General features: G+C 37.4%; 1 protein-coding gene across 2 annotated transcripts in view; it reads right to left on the bottom strand.

Moving 5' to 3' along the window:
* Positions 1 to 14474, bottom strand: part of PLA2R1 (phospholipase A2 receptor 1) — a 126995-nt gene that overhangs the window by 71032 nt on the left and 41489 nt on the right. Inside the window, exons 5-10 of one of the 2 annotated variants that reach the window (XM_081582807.1) lie at positions 13981 to 14094; positions 13350 to 13493; positions 9716 to 9910; positions 8433 to 8590; positions 5376 to 5474; positions 1421 to 1533 (exon numbers count right to left, since the gene is read on the bottom strand). In XM_081582807.1, coding sequence (XP_081438933.1) covers positions 1421 to 1533; positions 5376 to 5474; positions 8433 to 8590; positions 9716 to 9910; positions 13350 to 13493; positions 13981 to 14094 — 823 coding nt within the window. The remainder of the gene's footprint in view (positions 1 to 1420; positions 1534 to 5375; positions 5475 to 8432; positions 8591 to 9715; positions 9911 to 13349; positions 13494 to 13980; positions 14095 to 14474) is intronic. The other variant, XM_081582808.1, reaches the window with a different exon arrangement.

Below are 14474 nucleotides of genomic sequence, written 5' to 3'. Positions count from 1 at the left end.
GCATGACTTCGTTGGTCAAGCTCCTGAATAAAGCCCAGTGCTGACTTACTGGCTGGAGGACTTTCAGCCCAAGGCTCTCCCATAAACTTGTGGGTGGATTGAACAAGGCTAAGGATAAAGACTTCATTCTGTCTTGGTAGCTATTCTGGGAAGGAGAAAAGCAGAACTAAAAACAGCACTGAGATACATCAGAGGTGGTGCTGTACCCCATAAAAGGGTCTCCTGAGTATCAAGTGTTTCATCAGGCAATTTATTTTGCCAAATGCTGTCAATCTGTTCCTGTGTGTGTGTGTGTGTGTGTGTGCGTGTGTGTGTGTGTGTGTGCGCGCGCGCGCATGTGTGTGTGTGTCTGCACTCTTGTGCATTGTTTGGAGGGAAGACTGGGAAAGAAGGTAAAAGGTGAGAGGAGAAAGGACTTCCCCAGTGGTCCAGTAGCTAAGACTGTGCTGTCAGTGGAGGAGGCCTGGATTTGATCCCTAATCAGGAAACTAGATCCCACATGCTGATACTAAGACCCGGTGCAGTCAAATAAATAAATAAATATTTAAGAAAAGAAAAAAAAAAGAAATACTGATGGCTTTGAATGTTGACTTCCCATGTGGGGTGAACAGAGAAAGCACGTAGAATTCCTCCTACAGTTTAGACCTGCATATGAAGGGTCTCTAGATAAAACCAGAGCATCAGTTGTTCTGTTTCCTGGTCTTCAATGGATATTTTCAAAGGCAATGACCTCGGTAGAAAAGCAAGTAACTAGCTTGGTGGGTATAGTTTCCCATGGAACCACTGAAGAGTTCTGCCTTGCTTCTATCTTCTGCCTGGAGGAGTCAGTCTTCCAGCTCTCACTGTCCTCCTGGCATTGATAGTGACACTGAGGTCACTTCTGATGTTGGTACTTTTATCCCCTGCTACTCATCTGCAGCATGTTGCAAATTGTATGGAGTGTGAAAAGGGCACAGTGCCTCTGTGTGGAGAAGACATCTGTACACAGAGAAATCTAAATCTAAACACAGACCAAAGAAGCAATGGAGAAGCAATTTGGAAATCCTCTACAGTTTTACTTACTTTTGTTATTAAAAAAACCCCACATGATACATACATTATGTTAAAAAAAACTTCATATTTAAATAACATATTTCTTGCCTATTATAGGCACTTGGCTAAAATATCCATACAACTGAATATATTAGCAAAGCTAGAAAATAAATCTTCATGGAAAGGTTTATTACTATTTGTCCCTCAAAAGTCAATTTAAGAATAACATTATATGGTTTAAATTCATCTAAATCAATAATAATTTAATATTCTATTGCATGGTACATTTTAGATTTTCACAAGTTACTGATTGTGGTTACATTTTATCATTCCAAGAGCCCTTATGTCAAAAAAGTAGTATGTTTCTGATAGAAAATTTCAATTTTACCTGCTTGTAATGGTTATAAGTGCAGGAGGACAGTAGTAACCACTGGAGGCATGGTCAAAGCTTCGAAGGACGGTGTCGATTTTGTAACAGAATTTACCATGTCTCTCCCATCCCTTAAACAAGGAAAAGGAAAATTAAGGACACAACTGATTTAGTTGAATAGTAAAATATTTTTTCAGTGTATTCTCATTTACCTCTTTTTTCTCTGACCCACTCAAAACTTAAGACTTGAATGTTTGTCTTGATGTCTTTGATATCTTTCTAATGGTAATGCCATTAGCTACAGCCACTTTTACATTTATTTAATTAATTCTTAAAACCTAATGAACTGATTTAAAATCTTTATGCCCAAAACCTTAAAAGCAAATGGAAATAAAATGATGTTCACGTGAGATCTCTCTCTCTCAAACACACACACACGTGCGTGCACACACACAGTCTCTTCAGACTTATAGGATTTCATGTAATTATTTCCTGCTGCATGGTAAAAATCAGAAGTGTTGGCTTTGAGGACAAAATGCATAGATTTGAATTCTGGTTCCACCACCATGTGGCCTTGTTTAATTTCTCCATGTCTCAGTTTTCCCCTCTGTAAATAGGGATAATAATAGTATCCATGGAGTTGTTCTGAGAATCAAAGGAAGACACTGTCAGCAGAAACCCTAGAATACAGCCAGGAGCTCAGTATGAGCAAAGAGGACATATGATCTAGATAAGAGTGTACTGTATTTTTTTTCAAGTTTCTTGCATATTGCTTATTTCATGTTATCCTACTGAGATTCACTGAGATTAGGGACTCAAATCGGAGAAGGCAATGGCACCCCACTCCAGCACTCTTGCCTGGAAAATCCCATGGACAGAGGAGCCCGGTAGGCTGCAGTCTGTGGGGTCGCTAAGAGTCACACAACTGAGCAACTTCACTTTCACTTTTCCCTTTCATGCATTGGTGAAGGAAATGGCAACCCACTCCAGTGTTCTTGCCTGAAGAATCCCAGGGACAGGGGAGCCTAGTGGGCTGCCGTCTATGGGGTCGTACAGAGTCGGACATGACTGAAGTGACTTAGCAGCAGCAGCAGCAGGGACTCAAATAAAGTCAGGCTAATGGATAAGTTGGTTTGGAATCTAGTTTTGGTGCAATCCAGGATGGTCTTAACTGGGTCATCAAGCTTCGAAATAGATATTGGCTAAAATACTTTTTTGGTGAAGATTATTCCTAAATCGATTGGCTATCCATTTACGGAGAAAGCAAACAAGGTTTGTCACCTAGAAAAAAATGACAAATGTGTATGGCTCAGTCCTGGGAGTGAAGAAGGGTGACTTATTCTTTAAAAGCATATGATACAGGAGACACAGATTCATTCGTCTTCTATATTTCAACCAAGCTATTTTAGTTCTTTTTCTTCCAATATTATAAAATCACATCCCTTCTATCAATCTATTTTTATGTATTCACCAATTTTAAAATACACTTCATTTTGTGTCATACCAATACTTGCCAGATATTAACCATATATAAAATGATTTCTGCTATACTACTCAGTAAAGGTCTTGATCTTGCATTAAATGAGGGAAAAATCTTATTTTAGAAATAAGCTATTTTAGTTCAAAACATTATTAAATGAGGCATGGATCACACAGCAGTGCCACATCCAGCCGGCCAGGATGTGCTCAGAACTCATTCCCTTAACTTCTCTTCTCAGACTTATCCGTGTGAGTAATTGACAGCGTCAGCCGGAACCCCTCCATGGATCACTCCAGTGGGGGCAGGGAGGTTAGACTGCTTTTGTATTTGGAAGGACAGGAGGAGGAAGGCTGATAATTTGACCTTTCTGACAAAGTACTCCTTATTCATTAGTGGTTTTTAGATCATAGGCTGCTTAGCAAAATAAACAAACCAAAATACAACCAAGAACTGAACAGGCTCTAAAAAAATGGGAGGAGGGGGGGAATGTGGCATAATAATAACCGGAAAAACAAAGACTCTTTGCCACAAGCCTTTGTCCACACAATGAAAGTGGGAAGAATAATTGATTGTATTTGTGAATATCCTTTGTCCATGAGGTGGCATTTCATTTTAAATGAAATGATGATGGTGACAATACTGAAACAATTGCTCTTATTACCAAGTCCCCTAAAAGTAACTCAGATGGGAATAAAAATCTTGTTAAATTTCTGCTATGAAATTATCAAGACTTATTTTATGAGTGATTTTGCATGTGCAGACTGTTGAGAGAATTGCATTAAAGCAATTAGCTAAAAGAAAAGAACTTTCAAAACTATATTTGTAGGTAGGTGCATAAAGAAATTAATTAAATTTTGCCATAAAATTAAAAAACTGGCTCTGAACTCAGAATCCTTAAATATTGGTAATGCTGGTCGGAAAGAGGAAAGCAGTGTATGAAAGTTTAAATAGAACATCAATTGTTTCTGCTGGGTAAGAAGTTAATTACTCTTTCAACACAAATTAAACAGTTGAGTTGCCTTGAAAGCCATTGTAAAACAGATTTTTTCAATATTTCTAATCGGATAGAGATTCGAGATCAACTATAAATAATTCAGGAATTGTAGTCATTAGAACAAATGTTTGGTCACATGTCAGCTATGGCACATGTGTTGTTCAGCTAATGTATGAAGAGTGATTAATATACTTATACAGTGATTAATGAATCAAATGCAGTTTCTGGAGAGATGGGTCATCATTTAATTGGAATTGGATTAGAAGAGAAAATAATTAGAAGAGAACTGCATAAGAACCAGATTTGTGAACATTTTGAGATTCACAGAATAAAAATCTCCAATAGTTAAATTCAGAATTTTTAGTTGTGTGCACGTGTGAGAGAGAGACAGAGATATAGAGAGACACACAAAGAGAGAACACATGTGCTAAGGACACGGATAGGTAAGTTTTTGGTACCTTACTACAGAATATTGAATGTACTGTAAGAAATTTAAAACAGAACATTTATTTTCTGTCTTTAAAGTTTAAACCTAAAGTATTAAGTATGTTTTTATTTTTTAATTACTGAAAACAGTTCAAGTACCAAAAATAGTTTATTACTTAAAATAATAAAGTATTTTTATCTTTTTCCTAAATAATATACAGGGGGGCTTCCCAAGTGGCACAGTGTTAAAGAACACACCTGCCAGTGCAGGGCATGCAAGAGACATGGGATTGATCTCTGGGTTGGGAAGATCCCCTTGAGTAGGAAATGGCAACCCACTCCAGTATTCTTGCCTGGAAAATTCCATGGACAGAGGAGCCTGGCGAGCTTCAGTTCATGGGATTGCAAAAAGTCAGACATGACTGAGCACACACATAAATAATAATAAATGTATTCTATTATATATTAATAAATATATTAATATATATTAATAAATATTATTTTTAATATTTATTAATATTATATTTTTATAGTAAATAATATATTTTAATAATATAATGTGATATATAATATTGTAATAATATATTGCAAACATACATTTCTTTTTGTTATTGTATTTTATTCAATTATTCAAGTTTAAGAAAAGTGAAAAAGAAGGTGGACTCTGAGTGGGGAAGGTCACTCTGACTTAAAGGAATGCTTTTGCTTTCACTCTGATAGTCTTCATTGGAAAACAATGAAAGCCACGTGTGAGACAGGGCATCACATGACAGCATTGTTTGTAAAGATGGCATAACAAGATCATTTCCATTTCTTATCTCAAAAGAAAACTTGTCTTGGGTGGAAGAGGATGCTAAGACTTCACAGAGCTGTAAATCTTTTGAGTGGTTCTAGCTGATAATTGTCTGATTTGTTGCAATAGCCCATTCAGAAAAAGGGAAGGAAAGCAGGAAGGAAGGGAGAGAGGGGAAAGAGGAAAAAGGGAGCCAAGGCAGGAAAAAGAGATTCACTTTAATTTGATGGTGGATAAATCATTCTAGTTATAAAGTCCCTGCAGTGTTCACAGCTCTTACCTTTTGACAGCCTGATTCGGTGTCAGAAAGGACATGGCCTGCTTTCTTACAAAGGTAAAAAAGTGTTTCTTCGCAATTTTTAACTTTCCAGTGTCCCTCCTAGGGGGAAAATGATACAGGATGAATGAAGGCACTCCATTACTGATGATGATAGTCAGCGTTAACTATTTTGCATTAAAATATGATTAGTAATGCGTGTTTCATCATGGCATAATGTGTTAGGATCTTGAGTTGATTCCCGACATATGAGAGGGAGGTTTGGCTTTTACATTAAGCTGACCTCAGTTTTGTGTTTCTTTTTTAAAGATGGGATAGGTAGTGATTCTCAGTCTTCTGTGTGCACCAAAATTACCTGGGTTATTAAAACACAGATGATTGGGATCCGTGTGTCTCATTCAGTAAGTTAGTGGGACCTGAGAATTTGCATTTCTAACAAGTTTTTAGGTGACATTGATGCTGCTGGTCTGGGGGCCACACTTTGAGAACCACTTGGATGAAACTATTTCCCTGACCAAGTGATAATGCTGCTGCTTCTCTCCAATCACTTCTAGATGTTAAACTGAATGCTTTGGGGCTTCCCTAATGCTGGGGAAATGCTTGGAAGGCACCATGAATCACTTTAGATAACATTATCATAGCTGAACTTCATGTTCAACCCCCGACACCCTTCTTCACGAATTTTCCGAAGCCCCGCTCCATTTCCTCTTTTAATAATAGGCTGCTGCCTGCATGTCTTTTCTTAGTTCTACTGAAGGCTGTTCTCGTATCCTTCATTAATAATGAAATACAATAACTGCTAACTGATTAAACTTTTATCCTGTCAAGAAATTTTTTATTTTAACACCAATCAGACCTTTAGACTAAAACCACACAGTTGAAATTTTAGTGTTTCAGGCATGCAAGGATTTAGGTGAATAGACAGCTCTTCCATGACCCTCAGAAACATACCACGTAGGAGGGTGACACCTTAACCCATAAGAGCAGCTATGTAGCTCATTCCCATGGAGTCTCCCGCAAACCATTCAGTTCTAAGATGGTCTCAGGTACACTGTAGTTGCTTAATAACTATTTCATGGACAGATGAATGAATTGTTTCCTAGGCTCTCAGATTCAAATTGAGGTATCAACCATGTTTAGGTAACTAGTTAATTATAATATTTACATTCATATTGAGCTCACCTTCAAAGAAATGAATGTTACTTTTTATATATCTAATATTTTAGCAGCTACTGAGTTGCTAAAAGGGGGCCACAAAATACCACACTTACAGCAGCATGGTCCTGACACATCCATTGATGTTAGTACCTATCTTTTCTCTCTTAAGAATAATTTCTCTGTCCAAATTGGCTCCTGTTCTGTGAATATGCTAAGTGAAATACTCACGTCTGTCAAATGAAAAAGGAGAATGTCAATAGGAAATTCAGGTCACCTTTAATTATATCAAAACTAATAAACCAATAAAACCTCAAATACTATAGTGGCTTTCAGGAGAGTTAGACCCAAGACAAACTAAATTTAGAGAGATCATTGCCTCCACCAAGTGTGACCCTGAAACACTGCCTGAGCACTATCATTGTAACTGCATGTATTTGTGACAGCCTTGAAAGTTACGACAATGGAATGTGTCATAACAATAAGTGCTTAGGCATTTCCCATGTGTGGCTGGCACAGTTACTTTGTCAAGCTACTTAAGTAACATTTAATAAACTGCTCAGATCCCAGTTACCTCCTAAAACTCCACCAGTGAGTTCAGCAGCCATCTGATCAAAGAGATTAAGTCTATTCTAAACATACTTTGAAAAACACCGTCATACAGCTTGAGATTAAATGAATTCTGTATAATCAGAGGTTTTAGATAAATGAGAGACTAGAGTAAGGACAAGTGTGATGTTAAGGTTACTGGGACCATTTCATTCATGTTGAGGAAAAGAGCAAGATTTTCCATCAATTCACAATTTTCAAAGAGGTTACACACAATGTTGAAAGCCTTTTATGTTAAGAAGACAATGGAGTTTAAAAACCATCAGAGTAATTTCCTGGCTCCCTGGTTCTTCCCTTCATCTTCACCTGGGTGGTCAATGGTGCTACCATCCACCAAAACGGTGGGTGCTCAAGCCAAAAACCTACCTCTCTCTCACCTCTACATCTATTTTAACAACAATTCCTGTCTTACAGAGGATGCTTGAATCTGTCTTCTTGTCTCCATATTTACTACCCTAATTCAACCACAGGAAGAGCCTCCAAACCAGTCTTTCTTCTTCCATTTTATCTTTTTCCGATCAGTTCTCTGGGGCTTCCCTGGTAGCTCAGTTGGTAAAGAAACTGCAGTGCAGGAGACCTGGGTTCAATCCCTGTGTCAGGAAGATCTCTTGGAGAAGGAAATGGAAACCCACTCAATATTCTTGCCTGAAGAACCCCATGGACAGAGGAACCTGGCAGGCTACAGTCCATGGGGTTGCAAGAGTCAGACACGACTTAGTGACTAAACCACCAATCACTTCACTGTGGAGCAGCCACGGTTACTCTTAAAATGTAAATCAGATCATGCCTTCATATCATGAAGCCCTTTAGTGGGTCCTATCCCAGGCCTATAAGCCTCACATTTTCTCATTTTTCCTGCTCCATCTCCTACTACCTTTCACCATTCATACTGCTGTACTACCCATGTCTCTGTTTTGATTATCAAACAAGGCAAGCCTTGGCCTGCCTTTGGGGTCCCCAGCCTGAAATGTTCTCCTTCTCTTCAAGAGACTCTTTTGTTCTTCAGGTCCTATATTAAACGTCACCTCTTCAGAGAACCTTCATTGACCATCCTGTCTGAAGAACCTGTCCCAACCCAAATTTCTCATTATCTTGAACCTATGTCCTCAGAGTTATCATCACAACTATAACCACCATGTGCTTTCAGTGTGTATGTGTTGCACTGCCTAGTGTGGAAGCCCCATGAGGAGGAGGCATTGTGTCTGTGTTAGTCTCTGCCACAGCCCACGTCCCTGGCCCAGGTGGCTCTCAATACAAGTTCAGCGAAGTGAGCATTGAACAACTAAATCAACTTACAGATTGCTCTGCTGAGACACACAACTGGCTTCTATTTGGAAAAATGTGGGGCTCAAGTGTGTGCCAATTAGTAAAGGTGACCGAGGAGCCATTAGACCATTCAAAGGAAACTGGAATTTTATGGCTGCTCAAACCAATCCATGTTTCTGATGCATTTTCTGCAAGAGATTAACGTAAATTACTTACAAGAATGCTAGTATCTGCAAAGGCAGTAACACAGAGGGGCTGTTACCAATAGATACCACTTTGCATGTGATTGTTCCTTTGTTTCTTCATGGAATGAAACCTGTTTAAAGTTTTGGTATAAAACACCTGCTATAACTTGTATCCCCTTAATCTATCCATATCTGCTCAATATAGGTTTATGAGTGAGGCAGAGTGACAGCAAAAGTCAGTGCAAGGACAAAGCTTAAGCTAGTCATTTTCCTGGGACACTAGTTTGTGCTACAGTATGGAAAGTAAGTCTGAAAAGTCTGGTTTTTCTTCTACCTCTAAAAAGAGAAAATAGGAAGGTTGATTGAATTAAGAAAAGGCACTTAAAAAAAAAAAAACAACTTTTAATAATGTCCAGTTTTACTTTTTTTTTTTCCTTTTGACCAGGAAAAAAAAAGAGCGGAAACTCTTAGAAGCATTGAATGGGAGAAATGGGGTGTCTGGAAATGTAAATAAAATAAAGCTTGCCAGTCTAGGTGGGTTAAAAAGACCATTGGTGGCTGGGAGAGTGTCCAGTGACTTGTTGAGACGGAGGCAGCCACAGGATTCTTTCAATCCCAGTGCAAAGAGTGAGGAACAATGACAGAAGGAGTTTGGTTTTCACTCCAAACTAAAACCTAACATTAAAAGGGCCATAAAAGTAGATGCTGAGGATTCTTTCCACTAAAAAAAATTTACTCATAGTCAATGATTTAAATGATGTTGTTAGGAACTTCCTTTATTGCTTGGATTACATGGCCACAGCACATTACTGCTGTCTAGTGCCCATTATACTAAATTACAGGTTCAAGTTTTTTAAATTAGAAGTTTCAGGAAATTACCTTTCCTTTTTAAAGAAAACCCCAAACCCCCAATCATCAAATTTATCTGGCATATGTGAGATATTACAAAGTTTATTAATATGTATTTTGTAAAAATTCAATGAATTTGCATGCCTGGATATTATTTGGAAATTTCAGATGTATGTGCCATAAAGAATCACTTTAAAATAGTTTAATTTCTTGTCAACGTTACTAATAAAGAGAGTTACTATGTATATACCTCTTAAACCGAAGACATTTGGCACTCACCATCTCCAAGGAGGGTTACAAGAAACTCCACTTCTGCTAATGAAGTTATGTCTATTAATGCACTGTTGTTGGACTGGCAAGACTGCAAAGCCTCATTCCAGGTCTTTTTTTCTTTATGAAGTTTATAGCAATTACGATTGTGGGGATTCCAGCCAGTCTCACAGTGGGTAGCATAATATTTCCAAGCATCATTTTCTTTTTGAACCAACAAAAAACAATGTCACTTTCCACAATTATTTTAACATTACTTATTACCCACAATATAAATCACCATCAATATGTGATTGTTTTTTAAACTTGAAAAACAGAAGCATGTGATACAATAACATATAAACCATATCATTCTAGGTCTTCAGATTTGAGAGGGATCCCATCTGTGATCCCATCTTAGATCTAGGGTCTAATGGATCTCAGTGCTTTATTTTCCAGATGAGCTAAGGCACAAAGAGGTTAAAGAGACTTGGTAAGATCGTACAACCTAAGTGAGAGTCAGGATATTCTGACTCTCGCTTAGGTTGTATGATAAATATCATATTCTAACACATATATATGGAATCTAGAAAAATGGTACTGAAGAATTTATTTATAGCTCGGCAATGGAGAAACAGACATAGAGAATACGCCTATGGACATGGTGAGAGGGGAAGAGAGGGTGTGATGTACGGAAAGAGTAACATGGAAACTTACATTACTCTATGTAAAATAGATAGCCAAGGAGAATTTGCTGTATGGCTCAGGAAACTCAAACAGGGACTCGGTCTCAACCTAGAGGGGTGGGATGGAGAGGGAGATGGGAGGAAGGTTCAAAAGGGAGGGGATATATGTATACCTATGGCTGATTCATGCTGAGGTTTGACAGAAATCAACAAAATTCTGTAAAGCGATTATCCTTCAATAAAAAAATTAATTAATTAAATAAAAAATATATAAAATTTAGCAGTTGGAGCTGCCATTTAAGTCTTTTTACACTGAAAGAGGAGTATTATGAAACACAGCTTAAATGGTTTTTAAAGGATTTTATATACAGTATTAGGTGCGAGGATAGATATTTATTCTCAGCTGAAAAGAATTCAAAATTCTCTGGCCCCTTTCTCTAGAGCAGACATAATAGCTTTCATTTTGAGGGTCAGTCTGAATGCCTCTGGGGTCTCTCTGGGCTCAGATGGACTCTGGGTTCGACTTACAGGAGAACAATGCCACGATGCTTTGACACTGCAGGGACGGCAGCTGTGTATCTGCACATTTTAACTGTCTTGTTCCAGGAGCTTGCCCCCAGGCTGATGACAGCATTTTTACTTTATTTTATTACCTACAACTGCTTCCTTTGTGGGTAAAGAATCTGCCCGCAATGCAGGAGACCTGGGTTTAATCCCTGGGTTGGGAAGACACCCTGCAGAAAAGAAAGGCTACGCACTGCAGTAGTCTGGCCTGGAGAATTCCATGGACTGTTCAGTCCATGGGATTGCAAAGAGTCAGACACAACTGAATGACTTTCATTTCACATTACCTACAACTGGGTGCCTCCTTTCAGCACTAACTTAGAAACAACTTCACTGCTAATTTAGGAAACAAGACATTCTTTCAAAATTGCTTCTAGGTCTCTAACAGAGATTAGAATCACAGTGGAAGAATGTTAAAACATGTAGGTAGATCAATAATATCAACCTAAACACATAATCACAGAACACCTTTTAAAAAATGAACCTAAATTTCACTCTAAAATAAGATAAAAAGATAACATGGGAACTTCTCTGATTGATGCAAAGGTGGAGACCAGTAAAGAACCTGGGGACCTTGGATACACAGTCTGAAGATACTAGATGAGATCATCAAAAGTATTTGTTGGACCTGAAACAGCACCAAATAATCCAAACAAACTTAGCTTAACTGCCATTATTTCCGGTCTTCTGATCTCAATTAATAGATCAGGACAGCAAATAAAATAGAAGAAAAGAAGGATAGCAGGAGGATGTGCAGGAGGGCATAAGAAAAAAAAAAATCAAGGCAGAAGAAATTGAGGCAAGAAAATGAAAGGAAAAGAGGGAGGGACAGGATGATAATAGCCATAGCAATGTCAGCACATTTTTGACATGATAAAAAAAATCTCTAGAGAAAAAAATGATGAAGTGCTTCTTCTACCCACCCCCATATTCCATACTATCTTTAGATTTAGCTACTTGAAGGAAAATAAAAGTTAAAGCTCAATTGTAAGGAGGTATAGAGAAGAGGGAACCCTTCTACACTGTTGGTGGGAATGTAAATGGTGCAGCCACTATGGAGAACATTGTGGAGGTTCCTTACAAAACTAAAAATAGAACTACCACTTGATCCAGTAATCCCACTCCTGGACATATATACAAAAAAGACAAAAGCTCTAATTAAGAAAGATACATGCATCCCAATGTTCATAGAAGTACTATTTACAATAGCCAGGACATGGAAGAAACCTAAATGTTCATCAACAGATGATTGGATAAAGAAGATGTGGTATGTATATATATATATGATGGAATATATATATATAATGGAATACTACTCAGCCATAAAAATGAATGAAATAATGCCATTTGTGGCAACATGGATGGACCTAGAGATTATCATACTAAGTGCGGTAAGCCAGGCAAAGACAAATATCATGTGATATCACTTATATGTGGAACCTAAAAAAAATGGTACAAATGAACTTATTGACAATAGACTCACAGACATTGTAAACAAACTTATGATTACTAAAGGGGAAAGAGGGGATAAATTAGAAATTTTGAATTAACAGATACACACTACTATATATAAAATAGATAAAGAATACGGACCTACTGTATAAAACAGGGAACTATATTCAGTATTTTGTCATGACCTATAATGGAAAAGAATCTGAAAAAGAAGTGTTGTTTCTAAAGACAAAAAAAATATTTTTTAAAATAATTGTTTCTAATTATGCTGGTAATGGTTCTTTTAAAAATGGTTGTATTTTAAGACATTAATTCCATAAAATTAAAAAGAAGTAATAGATCTTAAGAATGGAGGTAACTGGACTTCAGGTACTAGATTGTAATTATGTGATATTTAAGTCTTAGGTACACCAAAAAGTTTTGTTTGTTATTTTGAGGAGAAAATATTACTAATAAGAGATACAGAGTATGATAGGAGATCAATGAAGTAAAGAATTTTATAAAACTATTTTCTAACTTATATGTTTAACTTCTAGGGTAATCATAAATAAAACTCAACTAGAATGGAGAATCCCAGGGACAGGGGAGCCTGGTGGGCTGCCGTCTATGGGGTTACACAGAGTCGGACACGACTGACGTGACTTAGCAGCAGAATAGAAAAGGAAGCATATCTTGTTTCTCTAAGCAGAATGAGTAAGAATGCCAATTTTTTAAAAAGAGAGGTAGAAGATATTTTCTATACTTAGGTTATTTTGCTTTAGCTTTTAGTAAAAACCTAAATGCATTTGTTAAATTCATGGTGCCTTGGGAATAACAGATCTTATCTCATTAAACATTTTTTTATTTGTATAAAGACTAGTTTTAGCTAAGTTTAAATTATAAATTGTTAGCAAAAAATAGAGAATTTGAATATATTGAGAGAACAAGCAAACAACTCATAAAAACAACGTAGAAACACTCACCAACTACTCCATGATCAGACGGATTTAGATATTTTTTACACACGTAGGACAAGGTAGACTCACAATCCCGACTTTTCCAGGCCTTTGGCATAAATGCATTAAATGTTCCACAGTGATATTCAACAAATGGCTCAAAATTTATTTCTGAAAATACAATGTTTGTTTACTTACTGTTAGAAGCAAAAGCAGTTTAATATATACTGAAATGTAGTTTTAGCATCAAGGAGACAACCTTTCTCTTTGGCATATGTAGTAAATTCTATAAGATAGTATATTTATGATTTTGTAGTTGAAGTCCAGGCATGACAATGGAATGATTTCCCAAAGATAGAAACAGCTGATTTTATTGTTTTAGGGTAGAGAGAGATTTTTCAATCTGTTGCTATTTTTAAAACAATTGACTAAAATCTTGGCTTTGACCCAAATCCTTCTGAAACCTTGGCTAAATGGCTTACCTTCTTGGCCTCCATTTCTTGTTCAGAAAGCATGCCTTACAGAAATTCAATCAGGCTTTAAAAAACACTTATAAGCCACTTTCACAATAACATGTTGTATATGTACATGGGAAATATTGCTATTTAGGCTGTGGGATGAGTCCCCCAGTCAAAGGTGTACAAAATGCTGCAGGTACCTGGATTCCAGTTCAGATAGTTGAGTGGTGTTCTATCAGACCACTGCCAACCAGCATCTTCATCCAGCTGATTCAGACCCATCCATACTTCCACCGCTTCACTGCCCAAGTGCTCTGAAATAAGAGAAATATGGAGTTTCAAAAACAAAATTAACATTACACTTATTTCTTGTTTTCCTATTCCTGGAGCATGGATTCATAAATTCACTCCATCAGTGTTAGAAAGGGGTTTGAGTGCTACTAAACCCCACCCTGGTGGTTCAGAGTGAAAAACCAGCCTAAGAAACACGGCAGTTTCCTAAAGGCTCACTGAAGCAGCCGTGAAGTGCTTAATCTAGGCACCCAGGAATGCTGCCTCTCAGGGGTCATCAATCCATCGAGTTCATGGTTACAAATTTGAGACCATCCGACTTGTGTGAACTCAGGTACTTGAGGGTTCTAGAGTGTGAAGGAGAAAGTGCCCAGGGCCAGTCCTAGAAAGTGCCCCTTTGTCT

This window comes from Giraffa tippelskirchi, chromosome 3 (assembly GCF_054371585.1).
Source record: "Giraffa tippelskirchi isolate mGirTip1 chromosome 3, T2T-mGirTip1v1.2.pri, whole genome shotgun sequence".
In the NCBI taxonomy this organism is placed as follows: domain Eukaryota; kingdom Metazoa; phylum Chordata; class Mammalia; order Artiodactyla; family Giraffidae; genus Giraffa; species Giraffa tippelskirchi.
This window is presented reverse-complemented; position numbering and strand designations above follow the sequence as displayed.